This window comes from Neomonachus schauinslandi, chromosome 10 (genome assembly GCF_002201575.2).
Source record: "Neomonachus schauinslandi chromosome 10, ASM220157v2, whole genome shotgun sequence".
Lineage (NCBI taxonomy): Eukaryota > Metazoa > Chordata > Mammalia > Carnivora > Phocidae > Neomonachus > Neomonachus schauinslandi.
The window spans coordinates 112492065-112510615 of NC_058412.1; the positions used below are offsets into that span (position 1 = coordinate 112492065).

Here is an 18551-nt window from a genome sequence, read left to right on the forward strand (position 1 = left end):
GGAGAAGCTGGTGGTCTGGCCAGGCGAGGAAGAGCTGCAGCTGTCCCCAGGGAGCCGAAGGGGGAGCGGGAATGAGGGTGGGCCTTAGTAGTGGGGGGGCCTCCAAGGGATTGTGCGAGAGAGGGGGAAGCCTGAGGGTGGGCACTTTCTTGGAGTGGGGGGGGGTGCTCCCTTCATCTTCCAGCCTCTCTTCCAGCCTGCGGACAACCCTTCCTGAAGCCACCCCGGGGCCTCTTGGGCCTCGGCCTCTCAATGCTCCTAGCTGCTAGACCTTCTGGGTTCAGGCCAGCCCGTCATGCCAAGGCAAATTGGGAGCACCCCTTCCTGGGGACGCAGGGAGGCCAAGGAGGAGGGGCTAGGTACCATGATGGTGGAATGACAGGCAGTGAGAACAAACCGACTTCTGAGCTAAGTCTTACTTGAAACTCCCCGATGTTCTTCCCCCCTGGTGCAGAGGTGTCACAGTGAAATGCAAGTGCTCAGGGTTCAGTGGTGGCATGTGGGAGTGGAGGAATCTTCCCTTGCTTCTGACCCTTCCCTTGCTCCTTCCTTCCTCACCCCCAAAGGCCCCCAGAGTTTCCTGTGGATCTGCTGTGCTGGGCAGCCAATAAGTAGAAAGCGTAGCACCTGGATTTCCTGGGTGACCTTGGGCAAGTCCCTTCTTGGGTCTCAGTTTCCCCAGGGGTACAAGGGGCAGGAGGCTCCAGGGTGGGGAATAGAGCTGCTTGGATAATCTCAAAATTCCTTTCGGCTTTGATGGCCTCTTATGGGCTGGGCCCGTGGTTCCCCCGGGGATGACAGTCCCATCGGATGCAGTGCTTGGGCCCCCAAAGGACACAGGAGTACAGTCAGCTTGGGAAGAAGGGGGCAGGGAACCACGAGGGAGGGCAGTCACGGAGCACCGAGGGCAGACTCTGTGGCCACAGGCAGGCTCTGGGCTGGCTGTCCAGCCAGAGGCCACATCTGTGTCCACACAGGGCACAGGGAGCCCCCAGAGCCTCTTCCAGGGGGTTCCCATGGGCGCCGGTGACAGAGGGCTGCAGAGATGGCCACCAGGGATTGGCCTGAGCAGGGGGCACTGGCAGCCCCGGGGTCCCGGGTCTCCTCTGGAGCAGAAGCAGGGTGGTCAGGACTCTCGCAGCCTGCCTGGATCGTGGCCTGGGCCCCGCCGGTGGAAACCCCTTCTCTGCAAACGTGGGGTCAGGACAGGGTCAGGGAAAGCCCTAGAGAAAGATGTTTGCTTTCTTTAAGAACTAGAGAGAGCAGCTGGGGAGCGAGACACAGAGGGTTGGTCTCTCAAAGTGTGCGTGATAGTGCATGCGTGTGTGTGCGTGTGTGTGAGAGACGGAGAGAGCAGGACACAGGGAAGAACAGGAAGGAAAACAGGAGAAAAGGAAAAGAAAGGCGGACAGATAAAAGGTTTAAAGAGAAAGAAGGGAAAGGACGGGAGGGAGGAGAGACGGAAGGAAGAGCAGGAATAAAGGAGAGAGCAGGAAAGGCAGAAGGACACAGGGAGGAAGCGGAGGGTGGGGAGACGGAAGAATACAGTCCCAGCGGCAGCAGGAGGGGGTGGCGTGGGGCAGGGGCTGCAGGGGGTGGAGGGGGGGGAGCTGCAGGTTTGGGGTGGGGGGGGCTCCTCAGGCTGGTGGGCGGGGCCTCACGTCCAGCGTGCGGTCCAGCCTCCTGTCCTTACGCGGACGCCGGTCTCTGCGGCCCTTCTTCTGGCTGGGGTTCCTCTCTGCACCGAGAGCACAGGGCATTGTTCAGCGCGGCCCGGGGAAGCCCTTCCATCCACGTGCTTTTGAACACTCGCCCGTCACTGAACACCCCCAGGCTGCCGGCGTGGGGCCCGTCACACGGCTTACTTGGGCTTTCCTAAGAGTTGGTCCCCCCTTGGGAAGTCGCGTCTCTGCGCCCCGACCAAACTTTTGCCCTGACTCCGCTAAGTGTTTGCAATGTGTGTTGAGCCCAAGCACGGAGTTTCTTTTATTTCTCTTTTATATGACAGGGCACTCTACTGATTTTTTTTTTTTTTTTTTTTTAATGACCTGTGCAAGGGGATAACGTTATCCATGAACTTTGGAGTCGTAAAGAGGGCGCTCCGAAATCCTTGTTATTACAAGGGAGGTGGTCATTCTGAAAGGGCAGAGAAGTCCTGATGAAGGCAGGCACATATCTGTCCCGTAGCTGGGACTGACCCCCGCCAGGGAAGCCTGCCTTTGAAAGGACACCAGGGAGGGCAGGACTTAACCCACGGGGAGGTATGGTTAATCTTGGACTTTTGGGCCGCCTTACGGGTGCTGTTTGGGTAGGCGATGTCCCCAGCCCCGCAGCATCCCCCGGGGGGGGTTCCTGCCTGCTGCAGCCCCGAATGTCGCCTGGGGCTCACCTGCTGGGCAGGGCCTCTGGATGGGACATTTCCTTGACTCGGACAGCACCTGGCAGATTGCCGCCTCCTCCCGCCCGGCCCTGCCAGCCTCCCGCACCCGGGTCTCCAGGCCCCAGGCCGAGCCGCACGTCTTGCCGTTGTGCACGCAGGGGCTCCAGCTGCCCCAGGGGCCCAGCTCACATTCTTCTGTTGGGTGGAGAGAGAGAGACAGACAGACAGACAGACAGATAGGGTCAGCTGTCAGGGAATGTCCTTCAGATCCAAGGGCAGGGTCGGAGGGGTCCCTGTCCCCGAAGACACCAGCTCTCACGAGGAGCAGAGGGGAGACACTTAACTATCTATTTATGAGGGCCCGGGATGGGCGCCGTACTAAAGCATGCCCGGGCCAGAAGCAGGAGTGACCATTGGCTTTAGAGGGGAAGGCTTCCCTGAGGAGGTGACAGAGGAGCTAAAGGGAGAGGAGGAGATCCAGTGGAGCCGGAAGGAAGCAGGATGCAGGCAGGCAAACGTGTCCGAGGGAGGGCAGCTAGAGTGGGGGCAGGGGGGAGGCTGGGAGGAGGAGGGGCAGGCCAAGAGGCCAGAAGGTCGGCTGGGAGGCCCTCAGGGCCAGGACATCGCTTTGACCTTGATTATGTGCCTCTGATGGGCTGAGGAAGGCGGAAGCCATGCAGGGCTATTGTGAGGAAAAATGAGGTCACGGGACAAGAAAGTTCTCAGTAGGGAACAATTTTAAAATATACAAAAATATATATAGTCTTTCACATTTGATTCTTTCACGAGTCCCCGAGAGGTAGACAAAGAACAGGGCAGCTATTAATACCCTCATTTTGCAGATTAGGCCACTGAGGCCTAGAGCAGGTAGGGGGCCTGCTAAGAGAACAGAGAAGGGGCTCCACGTCAGAACATGGCAAGTGTTTAAGACCCAGTCCGGCCCAGAAACCAGGTCTGCAGACCTGAGAACAGTGGTCCTTCTGCTAGATGTGTTCGTTTGACGAGCAGGGACTGAGCACCTGTTGTATGCTTCGTGCTGTGTTACACGCTGATTGGCAGAGGGCACAGGACAGACCTGGCTCTGACTCCCAGAGTTCACCACCCAGAAATGTCAGGCTGGAAGGGCAGGGTGCTTGTGCCGTAATGGGGGAAACACAGGCAGCTGCTGGAGCCCAGAAGAGGCATGGGTCCCAGGGGCGTGAGGGACCCGGAAGGCTTCCTGGAGGAGGAGACTCTTGACCTGAAGCTTGAAGTAGGGGTGGGGAGATTAGCTAGGCTCAGGGAGGGGCAGAAGGGAACCTGAAAAGGATTTGAACCCAGGTCTGTCTTATTCTAGAATCAGTGCTTTTCTTGTGACCTCTGGGGCCTCCCTTGGTAATAGCAACGAAGCTGGTGTTGGTAGTGATAGTGATCGTAATAATGGTGCTCATGATGGCGTTGTTTATTGAAGGGTCCCTGTGTGTACCTGAAGTCACCGGTTGGGCCTCCCAGTACCACGTGACATTCTCCTATGGTTCTTCCAGGTCTCCAGACACCCCTCACCAGCCCCTGAAGGGAAGGAGGCAGGGCGAGGAGGCCCCCACTCACCCTGGCACTCCCGTGTGCTGGGCTGGGCCACGGTGCCCAGCGGGCAGGTGGGCAGACACTTCCCCTTGTACAGGAAAAACCTCCTCTTGCACTGGATGCAGAAGTCCTGGCTGAAGCAGCTCTCGCACGTGGCCCCGCATTCTGCAAGAGAGCCAGGGCCACCCGTGGTGAGGGTGACTGCCCAGAAGGGGGCCCTCTGGGCTTGCCTGAAGTGGGAGCGCTTTGAGCAGCCCAAGCTCTGCAGCACTGGGGGCAGGATTCAGTCTCCTTTGAAGCCCAGACCTGTGCGGAAACTGCATTCAAGAACTCCCTTCCTCATCTGCACTAAGGCTCATGGGGGCAAGTGACACGTCCAAGGTAATGTGGTTATTTGGATTTAAAGGTCAAGATTCCCTTTCTCATTTGAGACAAGGCTCAGAGAGGGCAAGTGACTTGTCTAAAGTCACATAGCAAATCTGGGCTGTGCGTGAGGACTTCCTGCTGCATTTCCATCAAAGCTCAAACGTGGTCATGATTTGTTCCCGATCACAATGAAAATTAGAGTTAGGAGTTAGTAGGACTCCTTTTTCCATTTGAGTTAGGCCCAGAGAGGGTGAGCAACATGCCTGAGGCCACACAGCAAACTAGGATAGATAGAGGTGACGTTTTCCCGCTCTATTAGCGCTGAGACCAGCCAGGGCACTGATTTGCTTAGGGCTTCTGAGCCAGCCTGAAACCAAACAAGTATCTCAGGGTCTGGGCTCAGGCACACACCACTTGCCCTGTGGCTGTGTTGGGGTGAGAGGTGGGGTGTGGGCCAGAGGTCTCAGGAGCCCAGCGCTAGCGCAGGATCGGGGAGGAGCCACGTACTTTTGCACCTGTTGACCTCCTGCCCGCGGACGCCGAAGTAGCCGGAGGGACAGTCGTGCACACACTTGCCGTACTGGCGGATACCTTCCCGGCGGATGAACAGGAAGAGTCTCTGCTGGCAGGTGGAGCAGCCGTTTTCCTCCGAGCAGATGACACAGCCTGTGCAGTTGCCCCCCAGACCAGTGCCCACTGCCAGCCAGACCAGGGTGGAAGGTGGGAGAAAGGGGGAGAGAAATAGTCAAACCATATATGTGAGCAGATCGGACTGTCTCATGGGGCAGAGTAACTGAACACATGGCCACCCAGACAAACCACTACATTTCCCAGACAGCTAGATACGGTCTTGAGACCCCAGTCTGGCCAAGGGGTATAAGCTAAAGCAATGTGTGCAACTTCTAAGAAGCTGCCTTAAAGGGCAGGGGCGTGCCCTTTGTCATCCCCTTCATCCTTCCTGTTGGGTGGAATGTGAACACGATGGCTGGAACACAGGCAGCTACTTTGGATCATGAAGTGGGAAACGTGTTGAGAATGATAGAGAAATAAGAAAAAAGAGCCCAGGTCCCCGAGGAAGGTAGAACCGCTATAGCAGCCCTGGGCTGCCCGTGTAGACTTACAGGATGGAGACATCACTGTCTGTTTCGTTTAAACCACTGTTATTTGGAGTTTTCTATAACTCACAGGCAAACTTAGCCTTCATGGAAATAGTGCGTATTTTTCAGGGTGTGGGGGGTGTGCATGCGTGTGGGGGTGGGGGAGACCCTTGTCCCCCTGCTGTGTTTCTGAACAAGACTCCCTTCCTCCCTGTCACCCTCATCAAGTGCTCCCAGCATCATCAAGGGTAGTGAGTTGAGGGAAGGAAACTTTTGTTGCCTCGGAGTCGGCCACCAGGAACCAAAGCTGGGAAGAAGGAGGCAGAGAATACCCTAGAAAGAGAGCCTCTCCAAGGCTCATAGGGAGTTGCTGCTATCCTGACCATCACCTGATTAAGCCGACCACTTAGAGAGAGGGGCTCATGGGAATTCAGAGTTGTCCGCCTGGGGCGGGGGTGGGTGCCTGTGGCTTTCCCTCTGTTCCCAACTCCCAAAACCAATGGAGAAGAGAGGCAGGGTGCCCCTCACAGAGACGGGATGCCTGCAACAAGGGGTGGCCAGCTTCTCATGCCCCAGATTGGGCATTCACTTCTGTGGCAGCCCTGCAGATCTGCCCCTTCCCGTGGCTCTCTGAGCAGAGAAAAAAGGGCAGGGGAGAGACGGGCAGAGCTGGGAGGAGAGGCAGCAGCCAAAGAACCTGTGCATCCTTCATGGCAATCACGAGGGGCTTCTCAGCGGCAAGGGCCCGTTAGAAGTAGCCGGGCTTCGATGCTAAGGCTGCGGCCTCACCCAAGCGGCCTGGTTGCTGGCAAGTGTCCCAGCCAGAGGCAGCAGGGAAAACCACTGGAGGTAGGAGCTGGGGAGAGTCAGAAAGTGACCGGGGGTTGGGAAGGACCGAGCAGCTTCTTAGGGGCAACTGGGGACACGTGAAATGGTTCCACGTTTATACCCAATCAAGGTCAGACTGTTTAATAAGCCAGTTACATACCTTGGCTCCCCTGAGCCCACAGCCACCCAGCATGGGACATTCTCAACTCTCCAGGTCTGTTCCCCGACTTTCTATTGGTGCCTCATCTGCCTTTTAGAGGAATTGCCCGTTGTGTGAGGACATGGAGAAGGTCAAATCCTGGTGCCCCCTCCCCCCAGAACAGAAACCAAGGAAGTTCAGCACTTCTTCAAGTTGGCAGTGATGGGCATTGACCAATCAGATACTCATTCCTGTGACCCCGAGTCCTGGGAGTTGGACAAAATGAGTGAGGGGCTATGTGGGGATGAGGGTCACGGTGAGGTCTGTGCAGACAAGTCTGGGGCCTTTTCTGCCTCCCCTCCCTCCCGCTCTGGGATGAGTCCTGCCATTTCTTCAAGCCTGATCTCCAGCTGCCTGGATCCCGTGAGCCCCCCCACATCCTGCTGATAACTCCCATTACTGTCGCTTACACCCGAGAACCCTGACTGATCCAGCGGCCTCGCTAAAGCCCCTGGGAAGAGAAACGGCCACAGAAGAGCAGAGGAAAGGCTTGTGTGTTTCCAAAGCGGTAGCCCCGCAGGGACCTGAGGGCAGAGAGAGAGCGTGATGTCGTAAGAGGGATCCCCAGGGCCAGAGAGAGAACATCAGCTGAGAAGCGAACAGAGCCCAGATCTCCCACCCAACGGGAAAAAACAGGTTAAATTCTAATAATACAGAGGGGCTGGCAAGGAGGAGAGGAAACTTTCCCTTCTGATAGGAGTGTAAATAAACCCTGGGGAAAAATCCAGCAACATCTAGTAAATCTGAGGATGCGTCTTTTTCTGAACATAGCAGTTTGGCTTGTGGTCGAAACCCTAGAGCAGTGCTTCTCAAACTCTTGTACCAGCCTCTCCTACAGGTCTTGTTACAACACACAGCGCTGGGTTCCACCCCGAGTGTCCAAGTGTCCAGCGGAGTAGATCTGAGCTGGGACCTGAGACTCTGCATTTCTAACAGGTTCCAGGTGATGCTGCTGATCTGTGACCATGCTCTCAGAACCACCGGCACAGAGAAATTCTTGTGTCTGTGCCCAGAGGAACATGAGCAAAGACGTTCGCTGCAGCATCATTTAATAGCAAACAAGTATAAAAACCTGTCTATCAAAAGAAGAGATAAGCTCACTGGGGTGCAGTCCCGTACCCCAGCCATAGCCACATATACGACCCACAATACGTGACTGAGGCGGAGGTGCGGCTGACCTCGTGGATACATCTCAAAGACAAGGCTGACAGCGAAAACGCAAATGGCACAATGAATCATAGAGGAAGAAGCCATTGGTATAGAGTTCAAAACCCTGCAAAACGATACTCTGGGACATGTATGATACTTAAATTTGTATTAAGAGCAAAGGACATAAGGGACTGATAAACACCGAATTCAGGATGTGGTTCCTCCGAGGCAAGAAGTAGGCAAAAAGGGATTCAGGAAGAAGTCCTCTTGAATCTGTAATATTTCATTTCTTAAAATCTGAAGCAAATATTAAGATGGCAAGATTTGCAACAGGTGGCTGGCAGATACGCAAATGTTCATTGTATTTTTTATTCTTGACTGTAGGTTTGAAATACTTTACAATAAAAATATATTTACAAAAATGTCTAGCCTCTATTGTGTGTGTGGCTTGGGGGAGGGATAAGGAAGGGGAGGGGACTATCTTCTACTTCTACCCCTCCCAGCTTCCTGCCCCGAGCCCCGGCCCATCCTCAAGCTGGGGTCTTGGGCAGGAGAAGGTGAGAGAAGTTCTGAGAGCAGTGGAGACCTGCAGCCATGAGCACTATGTTAGTTATGCCCCCAGGTCCGTTCTCTTCTCAGTAAGGGAACCCTTAGGTTTAGTGGAAGGCTGCCTTCCAAGAACAAAGACTACACTTCCCAGGCCCCTTTGCAGAGGTATAGGGTGCGGTGCCTAAGTTCTGACCAGTGGGCTTCAAGTGGGAGTGTCCTGTGCCACACTCAGGGAATGACCTTTAAAGAAGGGTGGCTCTATTCTCCTCCCCTTCTTCCTCTGCCTGCAGGACTGTGGACTTGGAAGACGGAGCCAGGGCCGATGCAGGGGGCAGAGGGACCTGGCAGAGAGGACAGCCATGCTAACCCAGGGCTGTCTACTTCAGATTCTTGTATAGGAGAAGGAGGAAAGTGTTGCCCCTTTTGTTTAGGCCATTGGGCCTTTCTGACAGGTACTGAGGACAGCACGAGAATGACTGATGCTGTGGGGTCTTCAGCATTGCAGGTGGGCACAGAGTGATGTCAGTGGAGACCAGGGTACCTCTCCTCAGCGCCTTGGTGCTATGTAATCCTGCTGGACCTGATATGCGGCCCCACAACAAAGAGCAAAGGGACCCTCAGTTGGCTTGAGGTGATCTCTGCCACCTGGCAGAATAGGAGTTCAAAGTAGAAATTACGTTCAGTTACAGAAAAACAAAATAGTATTTCCTGCAAACTGAGCGTGTCGACAGAGACTCACACCCGACACGGGTGTCCTTGCCCACCTTGCAGCCGAGGAGGCAGGCTCAAGGAGGTGAGATGCGCTCCCAGGATCCTGCAGCATCAGTGGAGGCGGGCCCCCCGTCAGCCAGCCCCCACTGCCCTCGCGGAGCATTTGTTCAGGGTTCCTCTGTGTCAGGCAGAGCCCGGGGCGGCGGGGATGAGCCGAGCTCGGCCCCTGCCATCATGGGACCTCACAGCTGGTGGGAGGGCTGAAGCCCACAGGAGTGGCTGAATGGTAACCCAGATGGGACAAAGCAAACTCTTTCTAACCGGTCTCTGGGAAGAGCTTCGGAATCATTCAGCCTGACCTCTGCAGTTGCACTGGGGATCCTGAGGCCAGAAGGGTGGAGCCTTCCCCACGGTCAGGCGGCCAAACGGCAATTAGAGCTACAGCATTATTTGTACAGTGATATTTCGACATGCTGAAGACAAAGGGAGGGGAGGACCCTCCCCTGATAAGGACCCTCCCCTGACCTCGGATGGTGTCCGTGTGTGTCCGTGTGTGTGTGTGTGTGTACACATGGGTGTGCATGCAGGGGATGGATCGCAAGTGGCTTCTTTCAAATCCAAGTTTTTGAAGAGTTAGTTCTGCCTCCTGCTGCGTCCTTGGTCCTGGTGGTGGGCTAGGGTGCCCTCTAGTGCCTCTATGTTGTAATGGCACTCCTGACAATTCTGATGGCCTCGCTCTGGCTTTTCATCACATCTCTGTAACTTGTTGGACAGAGCAATGCTATTTCTCTCCTCCCCAAGGTCATGGGTGTAGAGACTTGAATGATAATTCTATGAATAATAAGTGATGACAACTAGAGTTTGTACAATGCTGCTTTAGAAAGATCCAAATGTGATAGTTCTTAAACTTGACTGTGCGTTAAGAATCCCCAGGGAGGCTTGTAAAGTGTCTGGTTCAGGCCCAGGAATGTGCATTATAATAAGTCCAAGATAAATGTAATAGGCATTTTGGATGTGTCTTCCCTGCTCACCATCTCCTTTCCCTGACAACCAGACCTGGCAACCGTGCTTGAATTGCATGACCCTGTCCCTGGCCAATGGTGGACAGACTGAACTAGGGACTGATGGCTCTTCCTGGCTGGGCCAATTAGACCATCTTTCTTGAGAATTTTGACTTTGGGCCAACAGACAATGGTCTGGGTTGGCCTCTTGATCTAAGGACATTTGCAGGAGGGCAGGGTAGTGCCCATGTGTGAGAAGCTTTGGTGGGCACTAGCATCTGTGGTCCCTCTCTTTGCTAACAGGGACCCCATCTGTCTGCACTCTCTGACTTTGAGGTTCATGTGGAGTCTCTCCAGCCAGATGCACTTCACCCCAGGTCCCCTTGACCGTAGTGGCTGGTGCAAATATAGACACATGTCTCAGCAAGAGCAAGTCTTAAGATTTGGAGGGGGGGCGGGTTAACAGGTGTGTGTGTGTGCATGCACATGCATGCACGTACATGTATTTTCTTTTCCACTCTACTTGGATTTGGGAGGATGTAGACAGAGCTGGTGGGCACCACATGACGGGAGGGTGCCTGAGAATGGAGGCCACAAAGCAGCAGTGGTGCCAAGAGATTATGTGTGCACCTGGATGCACCCCTGGGGGGCCCATAAATTCTCTTCTTTCCTCAAGCCACTTGCCACCAGAGACTCCTGACTAATATACAGAAGCACAGAGAGAAAGAAACACATCATATGCAGAGGGAGTAAAGCAACCAGAAACCTCGTGGGCCCCCAAAGACAGAGTTTCTGACCATCATCTAACCATGCTTTGAAAGCCCCTGGCTTCTTTTACACCCCAACTATCTCCTGGCCTTCATCACTGGCTTCTCCCAGCTCAGACGCACGTTTCTAAATGAAAGCATTTGAGCTCTACTTACAACCCCCTGGGTTTTCAGGGGGCATAAGAGGGGATGGCACTCCACGTGATTTCCTTTATCAATTGTCTCCCATGATCACCACCATCCTTCCCCACTCAAGATACCAGGCCCCAAATACATGGCCCTGTTTTACTCCAGCATTTGGATGGGTTTGGAATGACATCTGAGTCACTCCATCTTTCCCCAAGAAATGACAGTGGAACAGATCACATCAGGCTTGGCAGTTTCCAAAGGGACGCAGGCTTATAACAACTCTGAATGCATGCTCTAGTCCGGGGTTGAGTGATCCATTCATTCATCCATCCATGCATCCAACCAATATTACTCTGTGTCAGGTCCAGTGCGAGGGGCTCTATGGTCATGAGCTTTGGGGGGCAGCTGTGTGATCATGGTCAAAGTGCTTTAGCTCTCTGGGCTCAGTTACTCTAGTGTAAAAGGGAGGGATAAGGCTTATCTTGCAAGGTTGTTGTAATTAAAGGAGACGGTTCCTGCAAATCTCTTGGCTTTGAGCCCAGCACAAAGCAGGCCCCTGATACTCTGTGGCTATTGTTGTCATATTGAAGCGATGAGCTGTTCTGTGCCCTCAAAAATCTAAGGACGTGTGTTATGGTACTGGTGCCCAGGTTCCAATCCTGGCTCCACCACTCATGGAGTGACCTTGGACAAGTATCCTCATCTCTGTGGGCCTCAGTTTCCCCATCTGAAAATCTGTGGCAGCAATTCCTACCCTCATGGGCTTTGATATGAGGTGTGTGCAAACAAACTAGCAAGTGCCTGGCACATAGTAAGTAGGTGCTTCTTTATAAGTGTAAGTTCAAGTTCCTTTCCTGTTCCCTCACTGTTATGGCCCATGGTGGGGTGTCAGTCCACACTTGGACCCTCTTCCCTTTCACAGGTGAGCAAACAGAGACCAGAGGTACTGGTGGACAGCAGGGCCCAGGGAGATGGTCTTCAGGCAGGCATGAGGAGGCAGCTTTGGTCTTGGGTGAAAGGCAGGTTTATCCTTTCTGTTGGGATCAGGGAATGATCTGTGTCTTCCTATAAGGGTTCCCAACCTTAGGGTGACCCATATCTTGAGAACAACCCCAGGCACCTCATTGCAATAGGAGCCAATGGCTCAACGTTTGCAAGGGATTTCCATATTTTTTCCATTTGGGAATTTCGAGTGGATTCAGGGTCATCTCTGTGATATCATGCCTCCCACCCACCTTCAGCCTGCAGAGCTTTCCTGGAGGGGGTCAAAAGGCATAGGGTGACATCTAAGACCCTGAAGATCACATGTTCTCCCACAGGTTCATGTCCTCAGCAGCCCACAGCAAGTCTGTCACTGAAAAATCCTTAATACCCAAGTCGAGAAATCCAGCCCCACACTTAAACAAACAAACAAAAAACAAGATACAAACAAAAAACCCTAATTTGGATAGATTGCTAACATTTACAAAAAAAACAGATTTCACATAAAAAGCTGGAATTTGGACCTCTCTGGAAAAAATCAGAGTATCTACCAACACTGGGCCTGCATTTCCATAAGGCAATAATTGATTGAAGTTACATAGATGGGGCACAGTCAGGCCAGGCTCCCCCACCATTCCCTTTAATGATCCCTGACACTGAGGGCAAAGGTCAGCTGCCCTGAATTATCATCCTTGAGCCTCCTCTTATCTCACACCCACTTCACTCGCTGGTGCTAGGAGGCAATGTAGAGCAGGGGTTCTCAAATGTGGGGGGCATGCGTCGGATTCACCTTGGACTTGTTAAAACACAGCTAGCTGGGTCTCCCCCACGAGCTGGTGATTCGGTGGATTTGGGCCGGACTTGAGAACGTGCATTGCTAACAGGTTCCCAGGTGCTGCTGGTCCTGGGACCACACTTGAAGACTGGAGTAGGGTTAAGAGCCGGACTGTGTGGGTTAAAATCCCAGTTCTGCCCCTTGTCCTTGCCATGGGACCTTGAACTCATGCCTTAACCTCTCTGGGCTTCAGTTTTCCCACCTGTTAAACAAGCATCATACTGGCTGACCTTCCAGTGGATGTTGTGAGGACCTGAGCAGGCCTGACACCGATGAGGGGCTCAGGATCATTCTTATCGCCACCTGCCATGCGTCTGTGGGAGTCTGTGGTTTGGGACTTGCTTGGGCAATCAGTGCAGAACTTTTTATTTTGATGTCGACATTTTTGGGGGGTGGAGTTTCTTCCTGATTGGGGTGTGCCCAGGGAAGTGTGCCTTGCATGAGAACATCGTGTGTCATGGTTGACTGAGGATTTAACACAGCTGTCCTGAAGGCCTCCCTGGGGGGTGCGAAGGATGGGGATGGAGAGAGACTACTGCCCCTTGCCCCAAGGCCATGCAACCTGAGGAGGGCCAGTCCCTGCCCTGAGTCCTGCTCTGTCCCTGGGGAGGATCCAGAACCATCGTGGGGGTGTGGGGGGACATGCAGAGAGTGTTGGGCAGTGCATCCTCTGATCTTTGCCTGGCAGTGGGGGACACATGTCACCGATGACCAAAGGAAAAAAACAACATCTGGGCTCCCGCCTGTCCGCTCAGGCCACCACATGTGGGAGGCAGTCGCTGCCCCTAGAAGCTGGCTCAGAGGAGCCCCGTGGCACATCCCTGCCTGGGGGGCAGATTGCACCATCCCCAGCAAGGGATGGGCCCTGGAGATGACTCCCAGCTTATAGTCTCCCACGGGGTGCAGGGCTAAAGGGCTCCAGCCCTCCACCCAGCCTCTTCTCAGTACCCAGGGGGGAACCTAGAGGGTCTCACGTTCAGCAGAATGTTGAGGTGGTCTTGGTTTTGGAGCCTGAAAAACCACCACTTCCTGGCCGGGTGAGCTAGATGAACGGGCTTCACCTTCAGTCTCCTCTTCTGCAAAATGGGGACAATAGCAGCAACCAGCTCCCAGGCACTTGTCTGAATGACACGAGCTCATCCATGCAAAGTGCTTAGCACAACTCATGGCAGATGAATGGGCACTATTTTATTATTTGATTTCTGTGAGATGCATGGGAGGGGCCCCAAAGTGCTCCCTCGAGGGCCGGGGTGCAGTTTGGAGTGTTCCTCAAGTTTCCATAACTTTGCACTTTGTCCTCAGAGAGCTGCTGCTGGGGTGGGAGGGCCAGGCTCATATATTGCAAAGGAAGTTGATGATGTCCCTTTTCCGCCGCTGGAGGGTGAGCCCCAGGAGGGCAGGGAAAAACCACAGCACCCCACACAGACGAGTCAGCACCTTGCTTTTGCTCATCCAAATTATCCTGGCAAATATTGCGCTCACGGCCTCATTCTTTTCCAGAGCCGCTCACCATCCCACGTGGGGATGCTGCAAAATTCATTTAAGTACCATCGTCATACCCACTTCAGCGACAAGGAGACTGAGGTTCAGGGCAGTGCTGCTGATTGCCCAAGGGCACATAGTAGGAGGTGTAGTGGACAGTCAGACCTGGGCAGGGTGACTGCAGAAACTGAAAGCTTCACCTCGAGGCCACACCGCGTCCCAGGCGCCAGCGTACCCCATGCCTTGTTCAATCCTCCACACTGAATAACACGTCCCCTTGTCCCCCGACTACAGCCTTGCTGAGTTCCCAGGGCTGTGCTAAGGCCATTTCCTCCTTCCATGCCCATTTGGCCTTGACTGAGACAGGAAGTTGGCCCAGCTGTCCAGTACTGCCCGTCCGGGGACTGAGCCCGCCTCTTCTGTATGTCTCCTTCTTTCTCCCCTGTGCCATGCTCAGCCCCGGGACGTGGAGCAAGTTAGCATGTGTGCATTCACCCAGGGGAGCAAACACCTGTCCCCGCTGTTCTTCCTTCAGGTCTCTTCCAAACTCTCTCTGAGGGATTTTCTTGGTGCGCCCACCAGGGCTTCGGGAGGCGGGGAAGTCAGCGCTCTACGCCGCCCCAGCCACGCTTGGGATCCAGAAGGAATCCTTCACAGACACTGGTTTACACCGCAGGGCGAGGGAGGGCGGGATGGAGGGGGTGGGGGGAGCCAGAGTTCACACCCACATCTGTTCTTTCCCAGCCCGTGGTGATCCTCAGATTTCAATCCACGCAGAATCACCTGGCGCTGCTTATTAAAAGCAGAGGCGCCACCACCTCTCAATACATGGGGTTGGTTGAAAACTTATGGTGCTGTGCCCGGTGTTGTATATGTATGAGCTCAGGCGATCTCCAAAAACCACTCTGCCGGGTCAGCCAGGGCTTCCCAACAGTAATGCTGCCCACAGAGTGCCCAGGGGTCTTGGCTTCAAAGGTAGATTTTGATGTTGAAGGTCTGGGGTGGGGTCTGAGATTCTGCTTTTCTATAAAGCTCCCCCCGGGAGGCTGATGATACTGGTCCCTGACCTCATTTTAAGAAGCAAGGAGCTTAGTACTGTTATTACTCCTCGTTATACAGATGAGCCAACTGAGGCTCAAAGGCCAACCCCTGGACGGAGCGGAGCTAGACAGAGTCCCCAGAGAGCACCTTGCCCTGGGGGCCTGATGATGGATGAGAGGCCGGGGTAATATTTGGAAGGGGCAACCCAGCTCCTCTTCCCACTCATTGGAGGGCTTTCCCAAGGAGCCCAAAGTTGGGGACAGTCCCAAGGTCAGCAAGGCAGGAAGGGAGGGGGCCGGGTTTGTGTGCTGCCGGGGCAGTGGTGGGTGTGGGCTGGCTGGTGAAACCCACCTCAAAAGGATTCTAGTGCTCAGGGTTGAAGCATGAAGTCTTTGCCCTGTGTTGCCCCTGCCTGGCCCTCCTGCTAGGTCGCGGGGTGGACACAGTTCAGAGCAGGCTGCTTTGTGCCCAGCACACCCCCACCCTCACCAAACCAAGTCTCTGCTTCCCTATCCCTTAATGAGCCACCCTGACCCCGGCAGATGCATTCTGCCCTCCGTTAACCGCTCATCAAGGGCGGTCACACTTGTGTTCCTCCTGGGAGCCCTGCGGGTGTAGCCAGAAACCGCATTTTCAAAAATCATCATTTTTTTGTAAAAAAGGATTGTTATCGGATTCCTCATCATTGAGCAAGCTACACGTGGCACAGGAGCGGAGACTGGGACCAGTGGCCTCTCTGGGACCCATCTCCCCAGAGTTCAGCTCCCTGTTATCCATGAACATAGAATCATCATGCAGTTGTCCCGAGTGTAAAACCGTCAGAAAATCAATCTGCCTATAGCCTTGTCAGAAAACCGTCCTGCGTGTGGACGTGTCATCATGTTGTCAAGCATGTGAAATCGTCTAAGAAACTGTCTTGCAACTGTCCTACATGTAGAACGGTCACAAAATTGTCAAGGAGATGCAGATGCCACTCTTGAAAAAAATATTGAGAAAACAGTTCCTTTTCTTTTCCTGCAACAGGCACAGGTTTGCTGTGTGAGCGGCCCTGGACAAGTTGCTGAAATACTCTGTGCCTCAGTTTCGTCTGTATTTACCTCATAGGGCTATTTTGAGGATCAAATGCATCCTGCTCCAAACCATGCAGAGCAGGTGCTCAAGAAATCTCACTGTCCCTCCCGTGAATGGTGTCCCCCTGCAGCAGATGCGTTTCTGGCAGACTAGGTGCCTGGTACACAGTAGGTGCTCAGGGAGGACTTGTCGGCTGGGAGTGGACTCAGGTTCTGGCTCCTTCCAGTTCTGGCTCTCTGTGGTTTGCTGTGTGACCTTGGGCAGGTCTCTTTCCTCTCTGATCCTCTCTAAACCTACTTGCCTGCTGTGAAGTACCCTGAGACCTGCGTATAAAGTACCTGGTAGTGCTGGGGCTCAGCCATGGGCTAGGCGTCTTCATGGACCCGATTCTGGGTCTGGCCTCTTCCCACAGGCTCCCTCACCCTCTCAAATCTTAGCAGAAGGGAGAGAGCCCCAGCTGTGGACTCTTGTCTCAGATCTTTGGGCCCTAGGGCAAGTTCCTCCCTGTCTCTGTGCCTTAGTTTCTCCATCTGTCAAAACCCATTGTATGTAAGGGTTCAATATTCATTTATCCATCTGTCCATCAGATGCCAATGTACCAGGCCCTTTTCTAGACTCCAGGAACGAAAGGGTGAAAACAAGAAACAACAACAAAAAAAAACCCCTCTCACTTGCTTTTATTTGATTTATTAGACGAAGTTAAAAGACAAATCACAGACCCGTTGAAACATTTTAGAAAGATGCACAATATGATTCTAGATTGGAAGGTAAATTTCCCAGGCTCTCTGTCTTTTTCAGCCCTCCTCCCAGTGCCATGCACAGTGCTGGGTGGGCTGGGTGCTCTGGAAATGTGTGTTGGATGAATGAATGAACAGGACTGATCTCGATGTTCCAAAACTAGTGACAAAGGGTGGAAACGGTCTCTGAGTCCTCCCCTCCCCTGCCACCATGTTCTAAAGAGAGCTGCCTCATGAGTATGAAATTGGGGCCTGATACCCGCTCCAGGGCTTAGTGAGGGGGCCAACTGTCTTGGGGGGGCAAGTATCACCTCCCCAGCCTATGTAAGTGGATTTCTGAATAGGATCCCCAAAACTTGTCCTGCAGGGGCTGGGGCAGGGCTAGACACTTCCCCATCTCCCTAAACCCGAAGACAATGGAAATAGCATTTCATCCCCTGATGGATACACATTTGCTGACTCTCCCCATGTCTACTAGGGAGGAGGCGGAACGCGTGAGAGCTGCTGAAGGGGCCAGAGCAGGCCTGGGGAAGCCCGCACTGACACCATTTGGCCAATTCTCTGCCAAAGGGACTGAAGAAGGCAGCTGATCTTGATCCAAGCTGCAGATTCCCAACCCAAAGAGGCAAGAGGCTGTGGGGGCACCAAGGGGTGGAGAGGGAGCTAGGAAGATAGGAAGAAGTAGAGCCCATGCTCCTTCCCCGATAAATCACAGCCCTGCCGCAGTGACACCACCTGCGGGGTCAGGGGGCATGAAGGGAGGCATAGGAACATTTAGACCTGACCCGTTGCTCTCCTGCTCACTGGTGATGGGGCCTGAGTTTATTCACTGATGAGTGTTGCGAGGCCACAGCAGCGCCAGAGAAGTAAGAGGCCGCTGTCCCTGTCCCCATCCCTCTTTCTGCTCCCCAACATGCAGGGGAGGGAAGGAGGGAGAGAGCATGATGCATCTCTCCACAGGGCAGAGAATGGAGTCAGGAGCCAAGTCAGTGATGGGGAAGAAGAGAGCTTGGAATTAGACCTTTGTGTTTAAAATTTAGCACTGGGCTGGGTTTTTGAAAACCAGAAAGCTTGGAGATCTGTCCAAATAATTAAGGACTGGGTTTCAGAGCTATAACAGAGAAAAGAGAGAGGGAGAAAAAAAAAAAGCACATGTCATGTTTGCAACCCTCTGTTACATGTTCAGTCTGATCGTTAAGCCACTTACACACAAAGTAGACCAAAGATTGTCATTCTTAATATACAAAGAGCTCCTAGAAATCAATCAGAAAAACAGGAATAACCCAAGGTGGGAAAATGGGCAAAGATATTACAAGTAATTTAAAGAAGAAAGACAAATGGGCCAGAAACCACATGAAGAGCTGTCCCACCTCACTAATCATTTTCAAAACGAAGATTAAAACAAGAAGGAAACACTACTTGTGACTTATGGGATATGGAAACTGTGTAAGGCTGAAGTCATCCAGACCTCCCTTTTGAGAAGGGAATTTGGGTAGTGTCTATTAAAGTTTAAAATCTGTAGGATGAGGGTAGTAATGTCATTTTAGAGATGGTGCCCTGATGCCCAGAGAGGCGGGCACCTGTTTGGAGCCCCCCAGTTGGTCACCAGAGGACAGGGCTGGAACCCTGGTAACTGGATAGGTGCCTTTGGCCCTTTATCTCTAG

At 53.5% G+C, this 18551-nt stretch overlaps 1 protein-coding gene across 1 annotated transcript in view; it reads right to left on the reverse strand.

The window, feature by feature from the left end:
- Nucleotides 1-1637: 1637 nt before the first annotated feature.
- Nucleotides 1638-18551, reverse strand: part of RSPO4 (R-spondin 4) — a 29852-nt gene continuing 12938 nt past the window's right edge. The window contains exons 2-5 of the mRNA XM_021689226.2: nt 4817-5005; nt 3968-4108; nt 2390-2575; nt 1638-1738 (exon numbers count right to left, since the gene is read on the reverse strand). Coding sequence (XP_021544901.1) covers nt 1638-1738; nt 2390-2575; nt 3968-4108; nt 4817-5005 — 617 coding nt within the window. The remainder of the gene's footprint in view (nt 1739-2389; nt 2576-3967; nt 4109-4816; nt 5006-18551) is intronic.